This window comes from Melanaphis sacchari, unplaced genomic scaffold, assembly GCF_002803265.2.
Source record: "Melanaphis sacchari strain LSU unplaced genomic scaffold, SCAv2.0 Contig4_pilon_pilon, whole genome shotgun sequence".
Lineage (NCBI taxonomy): Eukaryota > Metazoa > Arthropoda > Insecta > Hemiptera > Aphididae > Melanaphis > Melanaphis sacchari.
In genome coordinates this window covers 5290474-5315478 of record NW_020271335.1, presented here as the reverse complement: position 1 = coordinate 5315478, position 25005 = coordinate 5290474, and the positions used below count along the sequence as shown (strand labels likewise).

The following is a 25005-nucleotide window of genomic DNA, read 5'->3' as shown; positions in this document are numbered from 1 at the left end:
GTAATATTCATTTATTGATTTTATGATTTAATTTCTCACTTTCTATAGTTTTTTTGATTTATAAGAATTTTTAAAATATTTAAATAAACTTAAAAAATACCAAAAAAGTTTCTGTGGGAATGGTATTTAAACAAGAATGAAAGAGTCTCTTTATTTTGATTTAATATTTACTGCATTCACTGAAAACAATTGTTGAAAAAAATTATTATCTAACTTATAAAAATTAACTTTTGGGTGTGTCTGTCTCATATCAGTTCAGATGTTATCGAAAACAAATGATCATACTGTTAACAAGGTCTCTTTCGGTTAAGGCGTGTTCCAGTCCAGAAAGTGTCTATTTTAATTAATTAAATTGTCTACTTTAAGTTACTTTGTCCATTTAAGAGTAAGTATACTAGGAGGTTCGTCCAAATTTTTTACCGATTCACATACTTGCCCACTATTATTATAAATATTGTGGATTATTCTCTTCTGTAGTCTTAGTATTGGCCCTGCCCATTTTTCTACTTTATACTATTAATTTTATGTTTTTTTTATTGATTTAGGTACTAAGTCGTTTGTGTGCTTAATTTTATTTAACTGTATCTAAGCACCATGTCTGAATATTGGCTAATATCAGCTCCTGGAGACAAGACTTGCCAACAGACCTGGGAAACTCTCAACAATGTTACTAGCAAGCAGAATAGTTTGTCCATCAACTACAAATTTCACATACCTGACTTGAAGGTGGGCACATTGGATCAGTTAGTGGGATTGTCTGATGATTTGGGAAAATTGGATAGTTTTGTTGATCAAGTTACCCATAAGGTAGCATCCTACTTGGGGGAAGTACTGGAAGACCAACGAGACAAACTGCAAGAGAACTTGATGGCCAATAATGGTATGTATTTATCTAGAATGGTTTTTTTCAACCCATTGAATAACAATGATGAAAATCCAATGTAGCTCAAGTGACTTGTCTCTGTAGTGTACTTACCTATCCTACTTACTTTTTTGAAACATTATTATTTATGCCCTGGATTTTTATTGGTCATTTTAGTTAAGTTTTTCCTTTACCCTTGCATCCATGTGTCAATACTAATATATCTAACTTTTATATTATCAACTTATTTGTCATTCATAATGGAAAAACATGTTAAGCTAAAAAGGCCAAAAAAAAAAAAAACATATATATATATATTTATAGAATTCAAAATGCACTATACCTTATTTATTAGATATATAACATTTGATACTATTGTCATAGTATAATAATATTAATTTTTTATGATATGCCAAAATGAAAAATTAATGCATCCTTTAAATGGTTGCGTGTGTGGCGTGTTCACAGTCTATATTTTTCCTAAATTGTGATCATTGTTTTTAGAACAGCATTTTTTTAAATATAAAATTATGAATATTTAATCAATTTTTTTAATAATTAAAAAGTTTTGGAACCTATTGTTTACTCATCTTTTCATGTATGTGTTATGTTTACCACTTATTATATGTATATATATTATATACATAAATTACACCAAAGTGTTTATATAATACAAATAAATTCAATAGAAGTTAAAAATAATTTTTATACGCATTCAAAAAAAATAAATGTATTTGGTTTCAAAATGTATTTTCTTTTTTTTTTTATCATATAGCTTATGTAATTAATAGTTCTTCTTTTGGTGGACCAAAATACAAATTAATGATTTTATTTTAATAAATCATAATTGCCTATTAAGAAATTAAAATATTTATAAATTATTTATTAAAAGATCCAATTACAATTTGATTTTAAAATATATGTTTTAGTATTTTATTTTATTTAAAATTAATAGTTAAGGATTTAAACTACCTCATAATTTATTGTAAAAAAAAATAAGTTTTACTCATCCAACTGATATTAATTGATAATATTAAGCACGCCTATTTAAATAAATTAGTTATATCAAAAATTAATAGTAAATACATTATATAGTACCTATATATAATATTATATTATAACATATATTATTACACTATATAGTATTGTGACTAAAAATAACATTTTAAATACATTAAGTGTTTTAATTAAATTATATTCAGGAATGACATGTTGCTTAGTTTAGAAGTCTATTACACTTCCTTCTTAATTTTCTATTTAAATTAACATATATCATGCATTTAATGTGATCCTAGTGTACAACTAGATAGAATTTTAGAAAAATGTTCATCTAGGTTAGGTTGATATTGGTCTACACATAGTGCCATGTAGCCATATTAAGTTAGAAAGATAGGCCTATGACTTTTTTTCTGTTGGCGATTGCAAAAAGTAAAAGCTTTGTTATGGGTTTGTTGTGTGTGGCGTTGGACACAGCATTGTCTTGAGAGTCGTGGGCCGTGTGCTGGGAAGAGCCCGCCTTGAGCTATTCAAAGTCCAGATGGCCGACAGGCGTGTGTCTAACGTCCCAAGGTAAGCGGCTGCTTTTAGTAGGATGCTTCATGCAATGTTGGCTTGTGGTTTCATTTTTCAAATTGTAGTTTCCTTATTATTTTTGAATGTATTTCTTCAGAAGTTAGCATTGTTACATTTTATATTTGACTATTATATTCAATAAAAAAGTGATACACACAAAAAGATTAACTTGCAAAATTCAGCTCAATTGGTCTTTTTGGTAATGGTAATAAATAAAAATAACAGTTTGATAATAATTATTAATTATTATGAAAATTTTAATTAATTTTATTAAAATATTTATAAGTAAACTATATTATAAGAATATAAACTAATATAATTTTTTTTAAATTAATTATCAATTAAAATGTATTACATAATTATAGTTTTTCATATTGCCTATTTTTATAAAAAAAGGTAAAGAGTATGTTATACATTAATTATAACTCATAACATAGGTATAATTAAAATATTTGATGTTTATAAACGATGATAATGTTAACCTTATAATTTATAATATTTTGGTATAGGCACTTAAAAAATTACAATACAATTATAAAGTATATGTGATTCTTAAAATTTTTAGTAACAATAATAATTATAATTTAAACTATTGTGCATCATAATTTTTATTTTCACAGTAATAATTTTTTCTTAAATTGTTCTTCATATCGTAGATTTATTAAGATGTTTTAATATTGTCACTTAAAAAACTTTAGTAGAGAAAATACATTTATTTTTATATTTTTATAATTATACATCTTAAATGTTTTTACTATTGAATAAACAATAATATTTTACTAATACTATAGCAAGGTTCAGTTCATATACTTACTTACTTACTTATGGCGTATTATATTTTTACATTTTATATTGAACAAATTTGAATGCACAAGTAAAATAAGTCACTTATCATTTATCTTTCAAATCAATGTTCCAGTGACTTTAAATCATTTTAATGTTGAATTCTGTTCTTAGTAATCCAAAGTTTTAATCAAATTAAATGATTCTTTTTAGTACTAAAAAAGTTAATAAATACTTCAAAATATTAAATATTAATTTTTTTATTAAAAAGCCTCTATAGTGTGTTTCACAACAAATGTTCTTCGATATTAATGCACCAGATGGTGATTTTTACTCAAACCAGGGGTTTAGAGTTAGGGCTTGGAAATAAAGAACATGTTTTTTTTTTTAAATATGATCAGCAGCGGAACCCATAACAAAAAATAGCGTCTTAGTGTTGAGGGACATTTGTTGTGGAACGCACCTTATTATATAACTAAATGTTAATATTTACATATAGAACGAATCATTTAAGTTTCTACATTCAAATTTTCAGTTCAAAAATTTTTGAAAATATTATGTTAACATAATTTAATGTCATAAAAGAAATTTATTTTTAAAACCTCAGTCGTTTTATAGTTTTTTGAATTCATTTTTGAAACATAATATTTTGATTCATAATTGTATTTCTAGCAAGCAGTTAATTAGTCATAAACTTACAATTTAAAGGTATTTAAGGTATTTATTTAACCCCGTGCTTCGCTATTCTTTCATTTTATCTTTAAATACTTATGAATTATAATTAATTAACAACTTATTCAAAATTAAATTTTTGTGTGTCAAAATAAAACAAAAAATAATATTATTCATAATAATGCTGATAATATTATTTTTCTGAATTAAAGTAAAAAATGTAAAAATATAATTTATTTTCAAAAATGGTTTATAACAATATCAAAAATCATGTAAAAAATTAAATGTTTTCAAAAAAACTAAAAACTTTTAGGAATGATAAAGATTTTTAAATATAACATATTGTATAAATATTTTTTCTTAAATAAATCATATTTACTTTTTAAATTTTTACACATTAAAAATTAACGCATCCTTTTTAATTTTTGTTTGTAATGATTTATTTTTAGTTAATTTATATTTCACTCAGTATATTATGTTATTATGTAGTCTTAAAATGATACAATTATATTATTTAGTAGTTAAGTATATTGATCGTTTGGTATTTAAAAAGAATATTATCTTAATTTTATCATTTACCTATTTATTATGTATAATTACTAAAAAAATTATAAATAGTTAAAAATAATGTTAATTAAAATTGTTGAATAAATTATTAATATGTTTTTAAACTGATATAAAACTAATTTTTTTGGTATTTTCTTAATGAATACCATTTTATTATGTTTATATGAGACTATTAAAACAAATATTAGTATAATGTCACTAATAAATAGTAATACATTTTGGAATTTAAAAAAATAAAATGTAATAGCGTGTTCTTTAAATTAAAACTTATTATATTGTAATTTTATTTTTTTAAATAAAGCAGCTTCATTGCTAAAATTTCTTAGTAGGTATCTTATTTCATATTTTAAAAATGCACAATAGGCTTTTGCACACAATCGTTTGTATTTCACTAAGGTTTGTTTTTACTTTACATTTTAACACATGATTTTTTTTGCCTTGTTTTTATTTTAAGTAAAATAGTTGTTTTATTTTATTTTTGGTGGTTATATTAAAAAAATATATTATTTACAAAATAAAAATATTGAAATTCTATTATAATATAATTAACAATAACTATTTATATTATAGAGTTCAACTTAATTTATTTTATTGATTGGCAATATTATGAAATTCTCTGAGAGTTGAAGTAATGTTTTTAAGATTAAATATTTTCATATATCTGTATGTATAAAATAAATATGATAAACTTTTTTCATTAAAATAAATTTGAAATTTACAAATAAAATACTGTACAATATAAAAACATACATATTACTGTAACACTTTGGTGTATCTGAAACAGGGCATGGAACAGTTTTATTTTAAATTACTGTTCAGTGTTTATTATTTAAGATTTGATTTTCTCTTATTAACAAATAAAAAATGAAAATATTTTTAATTATTGAAATTTTTTTTTATTTAATAATGGGGAAGTAATGTTTTATAAAAAAATATTTAAGTTGACCATTAAACAATACAATATAATTTAATTTAAATAATAATCTAATTATCATAATATGTTTAATATTTTTGTTAATTACCAATATTTATTTATTCATAAATATATATATATATTTCATGTTTAAAAAATAATATTATAAATACAATTTTAAACTTTAATATGTACATACATAAAACTATTAAATTATTATAAGTAATTATTTTTAAGCACAATGTTGAATTAATTTGATATTATTAAACAAAAAGAAAGAAAATTGTTAAGAAATGCTACATTATTTTAATTTTTTTTTTTTTTTCATTGTTACGATTTGTGTCTGTTTCATGCTCTGCATCAGTTGATTATTGTTGATAAAATACCATTTATTATATTTCACTTATAGTTGAGTAAATAATAATAATTTTTTTAGGAGACCTTGCTGTCTACTTAACTCATTTCCAATGGGACATGGCTAAATATCCAATTAAACAGTCGTTGCGTAATATAGCTGACATAATCAGTAAACAGGTAGGGCAAATTGATGCAGATCTTAAAACTAAATCTTCAGTGTACAATAATCTTAAGAGCAGCTTACAAAATATGGAAAAAAAACAAACTGGCAGTTTGTTAACAAGAAATTTGGCTGATCTTGTGCGCAAAGAACATTTTATTCAGGATTCGGAATATTTAACTACATTGCTTGTTGTAGTGCCCAAGTAATAAAATAAAATAGAAAATTTTAAATAATGTAAAATAAATATTTTTTATTCACCAGATCAGGGTTTTCTGATTGGAATCAAAATTATGAAAAACTAACCGATATGATAGTGCCTCGTTCTAGCCAGCTAGTTAGCCAAGACAATGATTATGGATTATTCACTGTCACATTATTCAAAAAAGTGGCTGAAGAATTCAAACATCATGCCAGGGAGAGAAAGTATGATATATTTTAATAGTTTTTTATAATGTAGGGTAATAAGTTTTATTAAGAAATACAAATTTTCAAAAATTAAAATTTTTCTTTATGTTTTTGATCTTAAGTATAAAGTTTCATAAAATTAATAAAAAATTTATACATTTTATGTTCTATAAAAAGAAGGCTCAATTTTTAAAAATAATGACATGAAAATTCAATGTATTTAACTGTTGAACTATTATTATTTAGTTTTTTTTATTCTTATCATAGGTTTATTGTACGCGAGTTTACTTACAATGAAGTTGAACTTGCAGCTGGTAAAAATGAAATTTCTAAGTTAGTAACTGACAAGAAAAAGCAATTTGTAAGTAATGAATTAAATCATTTAATAATTAATATTTACAATGATCTATAATGCTTGGTCTTTTTGAAAAGGGTCCGTTGGTACGATGGTTAAAAGTCAATTTCAGTGAATGTTTCTGTGCTTGGATACATGTGAAAGCTCTTCGAGTATTTGTTGAATCTGTATTAAGGTGAGGTTTCAAAAACTTGTTAAAACCAATATTATCAAAATTATTTTTATTTGTAGATATGGCCTGCCTGTTAATTTTCAAGCTATGTTATTGCATCCTAATAAAAAGAACACTAAACGGCTAAGAGATGTTTTGCACCAATTATACGGACATCTGGACAGTAGTGCTCAACAAGGTGGTGCGGCTGGTTCACATGATGTATGTATTATAGTAAATTGCCATAAAATATAATTATTTTCATTCTTATTTTGTTTATTTCAGAGTGTGGATATACCTGGACTTGGATTTGGCCAAGCTGAGTATTTCCCATACGTTTATTATAAAATAAATATAGATATGGTTGATTCCAAAGCGTAAGATTTAGTATTGAATCAAAATCACCCCATCGTTTAATGTTTTAAATATAATTTTTTTTTTTTAATTTGCACAACATTGAAATAACCATAATTGAATCATTTTGCTGTCGGAATATTTGTATTCATGTTACATTTTTCATTCATTCTATATCATTATTATATAATAATATTAGCCTATCTATACATTCCTTTATCATGCTATTAAACTTTTAATTATTATTTTTAAAAGCAATATTTTCTAAACCATGTTTTAATACCGTTATGTTATTTGTTGTTTTTGAGTTGTTGAAAAATAATATTTTATTTTATTGAATTAAAAAAAAAAAATATATTATTTATTTTAATAAGTATAAATAGGTTGATAGAACTTAAATATTTTAATTATTATACCATAAAAATAAATGTAATTTGGAATTGTATTGTAAATATCCCATTTATTATTATCCTTTAGTACTGACATTTTAGATGTTACTTTGATTTTTTTTTTTTTTTAGAAATTGTACTCTTTTTAACATCAAATTTATACTTAGAATAAGATATATTGAGGGCTTCAGAGGCACAATAACCATGGTTATTATCTGATTTGATTTAAAAATAATAAAACATGACTCTATAGAACAAATAAAACATTTATGTTCTATGTACATTAGAAATTAATTTAATTGTCTGTAATTTTATTTTTGAAAGCATATGAATTCAAATGAAAAAGCTTAATACATAATATTTTTAAATAATATTATTTATGAGAATTTTTAAAATATAAAAATGATATATTAATACAAATCAAAACAATTGCACAAACATTTATGTTACATTTACTAATATTGTTACTTATTAGTAAATTAACATATTTGTATGTATTGATTTGTAAAATTAGATATTCATATAGAACTGTTACTTATTCATAAATTAAACTAAAATAGTATAAGTGATTTTTTTTTAAATTCAGATTATCTTAGTTAAAGTTAGTGATGAATAAAATAATTCTAAGACTGCTTCTGAATCCCTCTAATGTTATTATTATTGAGCGCAAGTGATTGTTTTATTATTATTATTATTATTACATGATATGACGAGTTCATTTATATTATTTAATTTGGGTTCATTAATAATAGTGATATTTAACAAAAACATTCCTATGAGTTGCAAATTATTAGTAGAATACAATGACCATATGATAACATTGTGTACATTATGGTTTATTATTATTGTTGAATTGTGTATAATAAAAAGTTTAATTAAATTAATACAACTATTATTTAGTCATTTATCCAGTAAATTCCAATAATAAATTAGTATTTCAAATAAAAAATAAAATACGAAGCAAAATTATATAGTATTTAAGTGTTGTATTTAGAAACAATATTTTTACAAATATAGGGATTACAAATATTGTTTGATATCTTCATTGTCATGTTTCATTTTCATTTACTCTGCACACTCTCTTGAATGAGACTCTAAAATTTATTAAAACAATAATTATTAATAATATAATAATATACATTCAAATATATAGAAGTTTTGTGAGACATAATGACTTATAAAATAATAATTAAAAACTAATTTTTAAAATGTTTCATTGAGTTTTAAGTGATTTAATATATTTTTGAGTTGTGAATTAAGTACATATTATATACAAAAAGTATATAAATAACATTACTAAAATTTAATTTAATTGTATTATCGTTAATAATAATTTATATGAATATTATAAGTAGTGCTTAATTTCAAACAATCATGCACATTTTAAAATTTGAAATGAACGCATTTTTTACTTTATTTAATAACTTTAAGATAAGTTATACAAGTGTCAAAAACCTATAATTTATTGTTAATCTTCTTACATTTAGTTCATCAATTTCAACATCCCAATTTTTTTCTGCTATTTTAGGCACAACTTCAATAAATAATTTTGTAATTTTTTTAACATTTTCTTGAAAAATTTTGATGACACTTGCAACATTGACTTTTTCTGTTGCTTCTCTCCAACAATCATAATCTGTGGCCATAGCTACTGTGGCATATAGCAAGCCTGCTTCTTTAGCCAACACAACCTAAGATTAAAATAATATCTAATATGTAAGTCATATAAATATAGAACAATTTACTAATTACCTCTGGAACAAGTGTCATATTGACTAAATCAGCATTCCATGATCGATATACATTACTTTCAGCCTTTGTTGAGAATCTAGGTCCTTCAATAACTACAGCTGTACCAGTTTGATGAACATGAATGCCAAGGCTTTGGGCAGTTTCAATAATAATATTTCGAGTAGCTAAACAAAATGCAGGTTCGATTGGTATGTGTATGACTTGATCATCCTTATTAAACATAGTTAAGTCACGTTTTTTTGTTCTAAAAATATATTTATAAAATAATATGATAAATGGAATCATAATAAATGAATGACTTACAAATCAATAAAAGAATCCAAAATCACTAAATCTCCAGGCTTAATTTCTTCTTTTAAAGAACCGGTTGCTGATGATGCAATAATATGCGTACATCCTAAATGTTTCAAAGCCCAAATATTGGCACGATAGTTTATATTGGTGGGACTTATCGAGTGTTTACGTCCATGCCTACAATAAATAGTCTTATATATACATGCATTTACTTTGTGTTCTTTTAACCTTATGTATTTAAGTCTTTAGACAAATTTATATACTTTACACATGTGGAGGCTCAGAGACCTATATCCTTCAAGTGGCCTATTTATTTAACTAAAGTATTTAAGTTATTTATGACTGCTCCAATGAAGGTAATTGTGTATATTATATATTTATAAAAATCATTAACAAATAACAATGATAGTAACCTGGCTAATAGAACACAATTGATACCGTTGAGCTTGCCGCAGATAAGTAAATCTGATGGTTCGCCATAAGGCGTGGTCACTTTTTGCTCTGTTGCATCTTTAAAAAAATCTGGATCGTCAAGTCCTGATCCTCCAATAATGCCTATCTATGTAATCGAAAAAAATGTTAGAAAAAATTTCTTTGTATGTACCTAATAATTATGTTTTAAACATACCTTCACGTTGTACTTCATATTTTCTCGGTGAGAACTAATGTATAAACGACTGTAGTCTAGTAAATCGATAAATAAAATGAACAAATAAATTAATTAAAGAATCTCAAGCCTCTTACAACAAGTGGTTTTAATTTTTAAAATTCAAGATAACAAACTGTGATTAAGATAAATTTATACTAATGGGCAATGGCAACATAAATTGATAACAAAATTATATTAAAATAACTAATATAATATGTTACTACAGATAGATAAATTTAACCTATTTTGTTTCAGCACCGATTCAAGTGATTCATAGCATAAAATACTCGATTATAAAATAATTGTAAAAAAGTAATGACCAAGTAATAACAGATTACAGATGTAACATTAGTTACTATTGTTACTAATACCTATTTACAGTTTACAACTATTTATTTACTGTTGTTTGACATCTGTAATCTGTAAAAAAAATATAAAAATAATTGGTATCGTATTTAGTAGGTACTAAATAATTTATTTTAAAACATAAAACCAGTAATTTTCTATAACTAATTAATATAATATAATATATTTCTTAATTTAGATATAACAATACCTATACAGTATACATAGCCAGCGGTATTATAATAAGGAGGGGTATGTGGGTCGGTTTCCCTCGTGACCTTTTCTTCAAAAGAATATTTTATTACAATACATAGGTAGGTAAATGAAAAGAGTATTATTTAAAAAACTTTAAATTTATAATAATATATTGATGTTTACCATCAATGTAGTTATTTCGCTATAAATTATAATAGGTTAATATTTAATAGGTAGTGATGTAGTCATAATTTTTTTAGTGAGTACCTATTATGCGCTTAAAATGTGCTTGACATGTAAACATGGGAGGGGGCTTTGCCTTTGCCCTCTACACCACACTAACATACCACGTTATTACTATTTTTATATTTATAATTACATAGATACACTATGTACTATGTTACTTTATTACTACCCTACCGCAGTTGAGTCTTATTCTTACTTTGTGCTCTATAGTCTACAATCATGCTCCTAGAAATATATTATACATATTCATTTTTTATGATTACCTATGTTATGAATCATAGGTAGTAAGTAATGTTAATTTTTAAATAATTTCAATCAAATATTCAAATAAGATTTATAAGTTCCAATTATACATACCTTAATTAATAAAAACAAGAAACAGAATTATAGGTAAATCTTAAAATACAAAATAAAATATATCGTACTTCGTAGGTATTCTTTGAAATCACTATAGATATGTTGAGCTATTGTTAAATTTGGAATTTATTTAGGTAGGTACCTAAGTTTATAAAATAATAAGCAAATCAAAATTAAAAAAATTATAACATCTTATACACACTAACCTTTTCTTCATTTAATTTTATCTATGTAACTTTTCGAGATCTGTTAACATCTTATCAGTTACATATAATACATTTTCATACAATGTATATAAATAACTCTATGGTCAGTACATTTACGCTGTATAATATAATTAAGTATATTAATGTCTAATACTGTCATATTGTCGTATATTATACTAAAAAATACTAGGCTGTAGCCCATAAGTGCAAAAAAATAAAATAAATACCCTTTTAACAAACCACAAGTGTAAATAAATTTTACAAAAATAAAGTGTATTTTATAAGTTACATATAAGTTTATACTGTATATATCTATTGTATAGTTATCTTAAATGATTATTAACCTTCACTGTAATTCGTTACGATAAAATTAAACTTCTACTGAATCCGTTCACTGCTGATGTATTTTTAAATTATTAAAATAATATATGTTTAATTAAAATGAATATTTAAATTTAATAATTTATATTTATTACTTCAAAATGAAATTTATGACGTATAACGGGTACAATATTTATTTTTGCACTTTAATCTTACTTCTCAAGTACCTAGTAAAGCGTGAAATGAATTTGCGCTTTGGTCTATCGAAAAAAATCGATGATTTGCGCTTTTGGGTTTCATCGAAATACTATGAATATCTTTTATATTAGCAACTGTTTTGATTGTAGAAACCGTCAAAGCGATACAAATTATTTGATAATTTTATGTATTAATTAAAAATTATTTATCAAATTGGTTTATAGAATAAATGTGTTTCCATACGCGTTTACCCGCGTTTCATGTGTTATTCAGTATTCTATAAGTACTTCTAGAAAAACAGAGAAAAATGGGTATACCTGTGTATACATCCCACTATACCAGTGCTTCTCAAACAGGGGGTCGTAGCTATAAATTTAAAAATGATTATAAATTATTCATAAAATTTTCAATTTCGGTTACCGATAATCCGCGCAAATGTGATCGGACAAACTGCATTGCATGTGTTGTGCTTTACATCCCGAAACGTAACCGGACGGTTGGGCCGCAACACGTTGCGGTCGCTTCCAGACGGTTTTTAATCGGTTCCGCAAATCGGTCTAGTCTGGCCCTGATAACGCGTTTTATATTTAAATCTATTTTATTTTAAAGTGTTGCGGTTCGGCTCCGGTTGGTCGGGAACCGACAAAACGCATAGTGTGATCCTAGCCTAAGACTAGTAAGCCGTGAAATACTTCTTATTTTTAAAAATATTTTCGGTTATTTAGTTATTTAGTCATTTTGGTATATAACTAAGAAAAATAATTAATGATTTTGATTAAAGGAGCCTTGACAGTTTCACATTAAATTTAGGGGGGGCCTGTGACAAAAAATTTTGAGAAATACTGCACTACACACTTTTCTATTTTTAGTTTCTTTACCAGCGTTTCTCAAAGTTGGAGTTAAAGACATCAGGGTTCTGCGAAACAAAATAATATATCTCTTAAGAGTGCCGTGGTCGTAAAAGTTTAGGAACCACTGTCTTATACAACGATAATAACTAATATAGGTATTTAGGAGTTATATGTAGGTATTTTTGGTAGCTAGTACAACTACCAATATACTTCATATTTTATACTTATTAATTTTATTCTTAGTTAACTAGGCTTTTGAATTTCGAGGGGCTTATTGAGTCTTAGATACCTAAAATAATTTTGAAAATTTTTTTAATGGAATGATTAATACTTCGAAAACACCAATTTGTGAACTTATAGGTTAAGTATCCTTTCCTAACACCGATAACAAAAAAATCCATACAATACAACTGGAAGTGCATAAATAGATGGTTTAAGTAGTTAAATATTTATATATTACGAGAGCTCATCTTACATGTATTTTTTTTCGATTTTGCTTTTTTTAAATGATTTACTGTAAGTAGGTATCTACAATTTACTTATATTTTATTGAATAGCTATTTTTTTTTTTTATGCAATTGAACTAAAAATAATACAATTAAACGCTAAAAAAAATTACAATTACAATTAAAATAATATAAACTGTGATAAACACTGTAACACGAGTACGTGACTCTATCTAATAAATATATAGATAGGAAGTACCTAGGTATGACTATCGTCTATCACTATACAGACAAATTTCAGATTAAATACTTGGCTGGGAGTGAATAGGTATCTTAATATTTGCCAACACTGTTGTAAATATTTTAATATACCAAAAGGTAGGTGTGGTAGAACCAGGTACGTATATAAAATACAATTTCTGGGGGGGGGATACAAAATATAGTAATATAAATTGTACCGCAACATAATAAAACGATTTCTTCCTCGTTACTCATTATTTTTTAATATGACAATTATTATGCTAAGTATCCAAATTTTCTGTATGTCATTTGTTCAGAAGTAAGTTTATAAGAACAGTTATAGTAATAATAAATAAAACTTTAAATGTTATGAACAGAACAGACATTTATTTTATTAGTACCTATGCACATAAAATTACCTAAGTATATTATACTATTAAGTACCTAGATAGAAGAAAAAATCAAACAATTTATATGTAATACATTAAAAAATTACAAATTAAAGTATAAAATCCCATTTTCGTGGTAACTTAGCAAATCTATCGATAATTTCTACCACATTTAAATCAACATTTCGGTATATGTTTAGTAGTGTCAATCCAGTAAGTATAATTTCTTTTATATTGTTTCGTAAGTACGTTTTAAGTCTTCGTAGAATTGAGAATGACCGTTTGCAGTAACAATTGTAACAGATAATGTGGCCAAAATGTACCTTACAGTATTGATTTAATAATATATAAATTATCAATTTAATAGGAATTTTTAGTCATCGATTGAGATATAAGAAAAGATTATTGACAAAATGTGAGTTTTCTAGGTATATAAGGCTTATATCGCAATGTTCAGTTCTCACACATGTATAAATTGTAAGTTTAATTTAAATTAAAGTTTATTTACATAGCCATCAATAAAAGTGTATTTTAATTATAAATATTTAAAGAGAATATAAGTGTCTTTAGTAGTTGACATATACTATTTTTCTATTTATTCTTTTCACTATTTAGATATTTGAAAAAGGTATTATTTATTGGAGAAGTACTCACATATAAGGCATACGTTGTATACTATAATCTATAATATTATTAAAGTAGGTAATCTCAGAGGATCACACCTGTGTGATCTGTTGTCTTGGTATTATAAATGTATGTCATACACTCATATCAAATTTATGTAATTAGTAAATAGTAATAAACTAAAATAACCTTTAATAGTAGAGAAACTTGAATATTATAAAATTTAAAATGAAAACATTATCTATGATTGTTACTTGTGGATTGTATTACGATATTAATTAATTAAAAGCATTTCATAAATGTTTCAAAAATTTAAACATTGTAAAACTCACGAGAAAGCATAGATAATGGCGATAACACTTTTGCTTTTAAATTTGATTGTAGGTCATTTCACTATTATTAAAAATTATAACACCAAATTAGAACTGCAGAACTCTGAATTTGTATATTGTATGTTTTTGAAACGGACACAGCACATGTGCGCGCGTGTAGCATCTTCTTAATATAATATAATATTATAGTTTTTTACGATATAACAATTTCATTTCCTCAGAGTTATTTACAATTACTATAGATGTATACAATTAAATAATACGAAATCGTATTACACATTTATTCAAATTTAACATACTTTTTTTCCTATTATAGCAGTATAGCTAATAATTTTACATTATGTATTGTTCTGATCAAAAGTCCTATTTCAGTTCATATTTTCGTATAGACTGTCATTTAAATTTACTCAGGATTCTTAAACGGGTCATCTTTAAGAATAGGTCTCCATTCTACACATAATACATTTTTCAATATATCTTCTATTAACAGTTATATAATATTTTATTTTTTTTTCTAAAGTTTTTGACGTCGTAATATAAAAATACAAAAAACACAGACTAAAATCAATAAAATAATTGTTTACTGTATTGAAATTTGAAACCATAAAAATATAAACGAAATAAAATAAATGTATAGTTGTTCTTTATATATTATGTAATATGCACAATATGTATCTAGGTATAACATATAAACTGTTCCTATGTATATGTAATAACATATTAGGTACCTAAATTGTTTATAAAAGAAATTTTCTCGTGATTTTATTAAAAAATATTTAATAATAAGTTAAGCTACAAATAATAAATATATAAATATATATATATTTCGTTACAAGGTAACAAAATATTATTTAAGGACTATTTTAGGTTTCTTCATATAATGCAAATAAAACATTACATTATAATCTACCTACAATAATTTGTAGATAATAATATAACTGCACAAAAATGTGGTTTAATGTATCATATTATTATTTTATTATTTAAAAAGATACATTTTGTTTTCTTCTCATTTAATTTAAATTTATTAAATGTCAATAAAAATATATATGAAGTATATATTTTTTTATGTATCTACTTATTTAAATTAGTTAAATCTTAATATTCACGTAACACCTGAATATTAGGTATATCTGTTTCTTAAATGAAACCGATTTAAACTTTTAATTTTTTTATCAGAATATTTTTTCTAAAAACGTTGTTACAATATGTATACATTTTATACTTTATTGCTGTATATCATATTTTATAAGCCTATAATGTATTAAAATAAACATTTAAAATTTAGATGATCAATTCGAGTAGTGCGTAATCCATCAATATTATAAATGCTAATTGCTTATAAATATTCAATATTTGATATTAACAATTAATACAAATATGATTTAAAAAAAAAAATTCCCTTTACTGAATATGATTAAATGATAAATTATTAATTTTATAATTATATTAATTTATATTTACAGTCTATACTCATTTGTTGTTTCCATTTTACAAACATATAAGTGAAAACATAGAACATTTTCAAAATCAATTAATTTTTATAAGCTTTAGTACCTACAAGAGTTAATTGATCTATTATAAAATTTTAAAGTTATAAAATTATCTATGCCTGTACTTTAGTTTTATACGAATATATAAATTTGAATTAATTTTTAAAATAATTATGACTTTATGAGCTTTTTTGTGTTGTAATATTGTTAAAGGTATTTAATATACTTACTCATAACTAATCACAGATCGCTTGAAAATTAAAAAGTAAAAGAGTAAAAGACTGATGATGACTGTTTTCCTTAGACTAATTGACTGACTACCAATGGAAAACATTGTATTTTCTCTCTCCTGAGTACCTAGGTATTATAGGTATCTCACATCAACACTATTAGGTATATAGAATGATTTACAGATTTATAGAAATTACAATGATGGTCGATATTTCATACTCTTCATTAATATTTTGTGTTTGGGAAATTAAAAATCTGGTGACGTTTTGTACCACATTTTGGTAGAAGTGTACAGTGTACACATTTCTTGCTTACTTCAAAATTCGAAAAAAAAGGTCTATATCTGAACGCGGAACGAGAGCATCGATGTCGGATGTGAAACGGCCATGAATTTGAAGCGATTTATCGAATGCATCACGAGTAGGTTGTCGGCGGATAGACAGTCGGATAGTATAGTGGTCGGCTTCACAATATTATTGATAGTTCGAAGATTTTTCTCTACTAGTTCTGCTTTTCACAGAATCGTTTCAGCATCCAATTGAAAATGCTGTCAATCATTATACGCTTCAGAGCGTATAGTGTTGTACTGTTGTATATGTCTGGCAAGTATAAGTAGGATATATTTTTATATATAGCCATATAGGTATCGCAAATATTGTTAGCTACCTATAACATAGCGTATTCTAATATTTTCGATAAAATTTTGTATTAACGTCGTAATTTCGATTCATTCATCCGTCCACCTTTTGCGCCATTCATTAGGCCAGTTATTAAACAATTAGGTAATTGGGGTGTCTTAGGCTTTAAAATATAATATATTACCTTATGATCCTATGCAATATAACGATGATGCAAATTGCAAGTATATTATTTGTAGACTATATATTTTGTAATATATATTATTGGGATAGTTCGATAGTTTTATAACAGGTATTTTGGAAAATCATTTTTTCTGTTATTTCTTACTGTTAAGTATATGTAATATTATGGAAAGAGTGGTCTCAATTAAAATTTAATTCACTAAAAATACAATTTATGATTTTTTTTTTTTTTTTTTTTTACTGAATTTAAAGGTTTTTGACCGACTAAAAAACTTTTATCAATATTTATAGAAAAAAAGTCTTAAAAATACCCATGAGAAGTCACTCTGCTGTATAGATATTTAAAAATAACTTAGAATGTTTAAAGATAAATGTGTGTATTTTGATAGTTTTAGATGTGAGTAAGAATTTATGTTCATGTCACTTTATGTTAAGTACTTACTAACTTTGTATTCAATTTTTAAGTCTTATAAAGTTATGAGACTAGCTATAGCTTTTCAAATTTAAAATTGTATGATGAATTTTTAATTTTATAAGTAATTATACAATTATTTTAACAATTTACCGATATCTTGACGAATGTTGTCAACATTTGAATTTGAAATGCATACGAAAAAAATTATACTACTATAATTTTGATATTTTTAAATAAATTTAAAGTATAAGAAAAACTTATGAATTTTTACTGCTTAGTACTTTCCTGTAGGCTATAGGTGACAAACAGACGAAAAAAAAAATAAGAAAATAAGTTTAACATATCATTAAAATATACACACATTCACGGTACTTCTCAGAATCTTAAACAAATTGATATTGCCATAAAACTTTTAAATGTTATAAAATTGTTCACAATGTTTGAAAACATATGGTTCTTAAGTATATTTAAAAATTCCAAAAATCTGAATTTGAATAAATTAATTTATAAAAAAATAAAAAAATATGGTCAGCATGTTGGTAGAATCATTCTCGTAATTTAATCACATTTTAACTTGATGATTATTTAATTTTTATCATTTTTGTATAGAGCTATATTAATCTGTACGAACTGTCAATTGTGTTTTATTAAAAATTAAAGAACTGGTAATGCTTGAATAAAAAGATTAAATTAAATTAATTATTAATAAAATATATCAATCATTTTTTATTATCTCGTACATAATAATACAATTTTACAAAAAAATTACTATAAAGTATAGATAGATAATTTCTTAAAGTACTTGTAATTATCGGAGTCATATAGATTAATTAGTCCTCTACCACTACTTTGAAATACTTTTGAAAATTTTTTTATCAAGGAACTATATAAATATACCATACCAGAATTTCAATTTAGTTTTCGCTCAAAAAATACCACTATTCACCAACTCCACAAAGTTTTTGATCTTATTATTATTTTCCTCGAAACGAAAAAATACTGTTTAGCTGTAATTTTGACGTTGTACAAGCATTTGACTTGGGTCTGGTATATCGGCTTCTATAGAGATTAAAAAAATAAATATATTTCCCACATTCTAAATCTTTCAGAGCAGGTTCTTTAAAGTCAAACTTGATTCTATGTTCTCCAAAAATCCCGAAATACTTGCTGGCGTCCCGCAAGCAACCAAAATTGCTCCGTTCTTATACATCATCTTTACAGCTGATATACCTGTCGCCGAAGATATTCTTATAAGAATTTAAAATGGTGATATTGTCATACTAACTATGGAGTTAGATTCATTCATTTGCAGTTACTTTCTTCAAAACCATCTAAACATACTATCTCAATGATGTAATACCTGGAAAAAAAATAAACTTAAATATACTTACATTACATTTACTTTTAGACCTTGAAATTATATTTAACAACTTCGTAATTTTCCATTCAAGGGAAGCATACTATATTGGTCTGTTAGTGGACTGAAAATTCACCTGGCCATCTATTTACAAAGTAAAAGGAAATAACTAAACACTCGTCTACACCTAATTAGACCACTCAATAAGTCAAATTTAAGTATCAAAAAATTAAGTTGCTAATTTTTATACAAGAATCTTCTTTAACTAACTTAAATATATATGAAATTGTTCTCTTGGGTACTGTAAAAGCCTCAAATCTCAAAGAGTGCAAGCTTTCAAAACCATTTGTCTCTGTATAGTTGCCAAACCGCCATAGTGCGTTATAAATCTTTCTAGATAAAGACCTCAAAGTTTCTTTTATCAAAAAACCACAGTTAATTTTTTTATTTAAGACTTTATTCCAAAACGCAATTTTATTTAAACCATTTCATATCCTGATTACAAACAAGATCTCGTCCAGGTAATCTAATCTGACATCTAAATCAGAACTGGTCTAAAGATCTTCTCAACTCTTTTTAATTTTTATTAAACTCATTTATAGGTAGTTCTACTGTAAGCTTCCTTTTCACCATTCTAAAATTGTCAATCTTCTCTCAAATTTACTTAATATGAATTTAGTATAGATTATAAATAGCCTAATAATAAACGTTAGTTAAAAAAAAAAAAACATAATTTATAATTAGCATAAATATATTATATTTGTAGTTAAAAATTTATATAATAAAAGGTGCGCAAGTAGGATTAAACTGTTTTTCTGTATAGTAGGTGTCGAGTGGGTAACTATAATGGATGTGTCAAATTTGATTGCAATGATATATCATTGTATATACCAAAAACGATTCTGAGCAGAGACCATCAGTCAGCTAATATCACTAAAACTAAGTACATTTCATGATATTATTATTATTAAAGTAATTTATTTTTCTATTAGTATTATGGTGGCTGATTAAATTTTTGATGAAAATATTAAATTTAATATATTATTAATATTTAATTATTTTAATAATAATAAAAATAATTTATATCATATTATATTATTATTATAAACTTTTGAGTCAACCGTATTATCATAAAATAATACGAATAGGTTCATGATATAAATAGGTAACATCAAAAAATCTACATATTTTGAAAATGTTGTCATTGCATAAAATAAAATTCATGATATATATAAAAGTTTTAAGTTTCCACGAATAATGTTTTTAAATTACTTTTAACAAAAGACGAACATTGTTATTTATCGTTTAAATATGTAATTTTGTCTGGATATGAATTTTAAATATCTATTAAAAATAATTAAATTTATATATTTTTTTAGTTCCAGCATCAATTCCTTATGAAGAATATTGTATTAAAATGTTGAACCTTTGCTATAAAAATTGAAGACTTTATACATTTTTACTACAAAACACTTAAATGTTGCAAATTTTAATGATATTGATGAATTTTTTGAAAGACTGAATTTCAAATGCATTTGAAAATGGTTATTCAGTATTTTTAATATTTTTATCTAGATACAAGAATAACTTATGTGGGATTAAGCATTAAATTTTCAAGAATTTTGACCTAGCTTATAATTTTTTATTAAAATTTATTTAGAAAAAATTTAAAATAATAGAAAATTTCAAAAAAAATTAAAATATTTTGAAAATTAAACTATATATAAAAGGTGATAATTTTAACTTTTGGTCAAAATTTGAAGTATTTATGGTTATTTGTTTTTGAATTACAAAAAAATAACAAAAATTATTTGAGGAGAAATAGAAAATTTTCATCTGAAAAAGTAATATCATAATTATTCAAAGGCTCATAAAAAATAATTTGACTTTTCGATAGACATTTATTTTTTCTAAATAAAGTTAACAAAATTTATAAAAACTCTAATATCAATTAAATATTAAATTACAAGAATTATTAAATATAATTTTGCTAATTTTGTGATTTTGATAAAATTCATTAAAATTCTTATAGATATTTTTTGCGGGTTAAGAATCAAATTTTTTTTATATCTAATAATAATAATTAATGAGAAAAATTTTTAAATTTACAAGTTTTTTGACTGAGTGAAATGAGTGGCGATAAACATACAAATAAAAATAGCACATATTTTAAAATCAACACATTCAGCGCTTTGTTCGAAATCTAAAATGTTCGATTTTGATAGCCCAGGCTTGAAATTTAATACAAGGTTCCGAATAACTCATAAGTATTTCTTATTGAATCTCAAAATTTTTAAAAGTAAAACACCACATTTTTTGTTATACACATTTGAAGTTTAAACATGGATAAAATTAGATATTTATTCGAATGATAACGATTTTAGTTATTTTGTTGTTATTTAAACTTTCATGTATATTGTTTTATTTTATATTCTTATAAACATAAATTCAAAACATTCAAATAAATTTTATTTTATTGCCTATTTTTATTACGAGCTTTTTCATCCCATACTGCGGTAATTCAATATTAACTCAAAAGTAAAAAACAATAATATACTAGGATATAAATATAAAATATTATAAAAATTAAATACTAATATTATTATGTATGCATTGTTTCAGTAAAAATATAATTCAACCTATTGTATTACTAATAGTAAAATAAATTACAATAGTAATAATATAAATATATCATCAAATTTAATATACTTAGCGGTATAGGCTAACCGATCGTCCTCGCTCAGAATCGTTATCATATGCAATGATTTATCATCATTTAATTTAAATTCAACACGTATATACAGTAACTTACTCAATGACAAAATATACTTGACAGCAAAGCGCTTACATAATTTTCCTTTTTTTTTTTTTTTTTTTTTTTTTTTTTAATTTGACTGATTAGGTTAAAAATATTTTAAGAGTTGATGTTATTAACTTTTCATTTGACCTTAAATATAATAAATTGTATAATACATATATATTCTTATAATAAATTAAAAACATTATGATTTTTTTTTTTTTTTTACTAACAAAAAAATATTTTATATTTAAATGAGTTTTTATGATCTCATTTTATTTTGATTAAATTCTGAAAATATTGTTATTTGTTTTTTTTTTTTGTAAATTGCAAATAAAAAATAAATAAATGTTATTTTAGTTTTCAAATTAATTTGTAAAAATAATTATTAAAATGAAAAATATCTTGGTACTAATTAGGTACACTATAATATTTATATAAATGCAATTTCAAAAATTATTAATTGTCATTCACTTTTTAAAATGTACATTTGTTTTCCGGGAAGCTGTGTGATTTATGAGTTCCTGTAATTACAATCATATTTACTTTTCTAATGTGTTTTTGATTAAATCCTTATTTAAGTTATTTCATTTAAAATTATAAACATTTTGATGACTATTATATAAATGTATGTATTTCTGACACAAACATTACAGCATTTTGGTGAATTTGAAATAATTATATAGTTAAATATTGAAGTGAATATAATATGTAAATTATGCTAGAATTGGGAAAACAAAGTTCAGTTTAAGTTTTGAATTTTCAACTTTAATTAAAAATATTAGGTGCTTAAGTATTTTTGTTCATATAAAATTATTTTGAACTTAAACATTTTTGGTATTTGTTTCTAATTTCCATTAAATAACATGAACAAGCATAATATTTTGTTAGTTTTTTTATAATTCATAACACATACATAAAAATGATTTGTGTGATATAGTTTTTGGTGATATATGTATAATATAAATATAAAAAAAAATTATATATTTTTGATTTTTTCGCAATCGAGTTAAATTCAAAAGTAAACATTTTTTTTATAAACATCCAATTAAAACTTTAATTCTTTTATCATTTTTTTATAAAATAAACAGTTTCATATTTTTATCTGTTTTGGCTTTTTATGTGTTCATTAATTGAAATTTAATTTTCCCTTCTACGTCCCCAGGCACGAGTTTGATTAAAAATTATTATATTTTTTTTAGTTTCTTATTCATGTCGATGTTATACTAACTAATAATTTTGCTCCATAACATATTTTATATTTTCAGAATCATAATTAATTTTAAATTTAACTTTATATACTTCTTACTATTTTTTTACATTCACACAAAAACTGTATAATTTATTCAAGTTATCTGTAGTAAAAAATTTATTTATTCAAAATATTGTATTATTATTATTATTATTATTTATTATTTTATTAATGCCAACGGAAACTTAACATGTTCAATAAACAATTAAAAATATGAATAAATAAAAATAAATATTATACTTGTATGATAAATTATGAATACAGAAACAATGTTAATAAATAATAATAATTATTAAGTATATTATTTAATATTATTTGCTAGTATCACGGGGTTCTAGATAGGCTATTTTGCTACACGAATGTCGAGGATTCAAGTTTCGATATCTTATCAGTCATTAATATAATTTTGGTTTGTTAAAAATTAAAATACTATTTATAGAAAGATAAAAGTGAGTTAATATTAAAGCGTTTATCACGTTTTTAATTAATTAATACGATTTTTAGTCATTAATATTAATAACTAGCAATAGGTTTATTATTTTTTTTTTTAAATTGTAATTCATTTAAAAACGTATAAAAAAATATTGTATTTTCAAAAGGCATTTATTTAAATATACGCAGTACTTAAACATTATTTACGAATTTGATCATTAATTTGTATTTATATTACATGTTATTACATGAAATCTATTTTTGCCTGTTCTTTTGAAGGATTCACGTCGTCTGTAGTTTCTATGACGGATTGCACTTTTACAGGTTTGACATCAATTTTTCGATACCTAACGACTTCTCATTAAACTTTTATACACCACATTTCATCATAGGTACTTAATTAGTATAATTATTTAAAATAATGTGTTTGATAACTATGAATGAATACATTTAAAAGTATTAAAAGCTGGTATTTTTCTTATGGCGGTATAAATTTAAAAAATATCATTTTTTATCCATGTGTGAGTAGGTACGAATAGACAGTACGTCGTTGCGCTTAGTCCTACCGAAGTGTATTGAACAGAATTAAAATGTCCATTGATTGTTATGTGTGACAGCAAATGATTATGCAGGGGTCGAATGATCAAGGAAATCGTATAAAAACATACGCTTTCCGTTATTTAGTAGAAACTAAAACGGTTTTGTATTTAAAAATATGTTTTATTATTATCGCGGTCAAATATTTTTCTTACTGATATATATTATACATAGCATATAATAGTGGTGGTGAAAGGGAAAAGTGGTATTGTCTCGTAATACACATGTGTGCGCAATATATGTAAGTGAAAAACTGTCGCGGGAGAGGGATAGGGGCGAGCACCACTCCACGCCATCACCACCATCGACATTACCCCAACCATTTTCTGCTCCTCCTTCACCACCATAACCACTGACGACACCGTCGACCACCTTCACCATCAACCTCCACACGTCGGTCGGTAGCCACCATCGCGACAAGTATCATTGTCGTGAGCGTGTACATACGCGGCGCTGGCGATATACCATTGTTATGCGAAAACACCGATTGGCTACGCGGTGGCATTCACCACCGTCGCCGCGGTGCACTGCAGAGTTGTGGATGAGAAGCTAGACAGAGTCGGTGGACGTACACGGGGCGTGGAGGGGAGGGAGCAGGGCCGACCGGGAAGGACGGCGGGAA

The 25005-nt window shown here is 24.3% G+C and overlaps 2 protein-coding genes across 2 annotated transcripts; one reads left to right on the top strand and one right to left on the bottom strand.

Moving 5' to 3' along the window:
• The first annotated feature begins 157 nt into the window (after nucleotides 1-157).
• On the top strand, nucleotides 158-7454 carry LOC112599091 (V-type proton ATPase subunit C). The gene is made up of 8 exons (XM_025345822.1): nucleotides 158-385; nucleotides 546-880; nucleotides 5806-6091; nucleotides 6151-6312; nucleotides 6562-6655; nucleotides 6727-6824; nucleotides 6881-7022; nucleotides 7086-7454. The coding sequence occupies exons 2-8, from the start codon at nucleotides 595-597 to the stop codon at nucleotides 7179-7181; spliced, it is 1164 nt and encodes a 387-aa protein (XP_025201607.1). The 5' UTR covers nucleotides 158-385; nucleotides 546-594; the 3' UTR covers nucleotides 7182-7454.
• A 1081-nt stretch (nucleotides 7455-8535) lies between these two features.
• Nucleotides 8536-10358, bottom strand: LOC112598969 (S-methyl-5'-thioadenosine phosphorylase). Its single transcript, XM_025345651.1, has 6 exons — nucleotides 10218-10358; nucleotides 10003-10148; nucleotides 9599-9766; nucleotides 9296-9539; nucleotides 9025-9234; nucleotides 8536-8637 (listed from the first exon to the last, which is right to left on the bottom strand). The coding sequence occupies exons 1-6, from the start codon at nucleotides 10233-10235 to the stop codon at nucleotides 8605-8607; spliced, it is 819 nt and encodes a 272-aa protein (XP_025201436.1). The 5' UTR covers nucleotides 10236-10358; the 3' UTR covers nucleotides 8536-8604.
• Between the last annotated feature and the right edge of the window lie 14647 nt (nucleotides 10359-25005).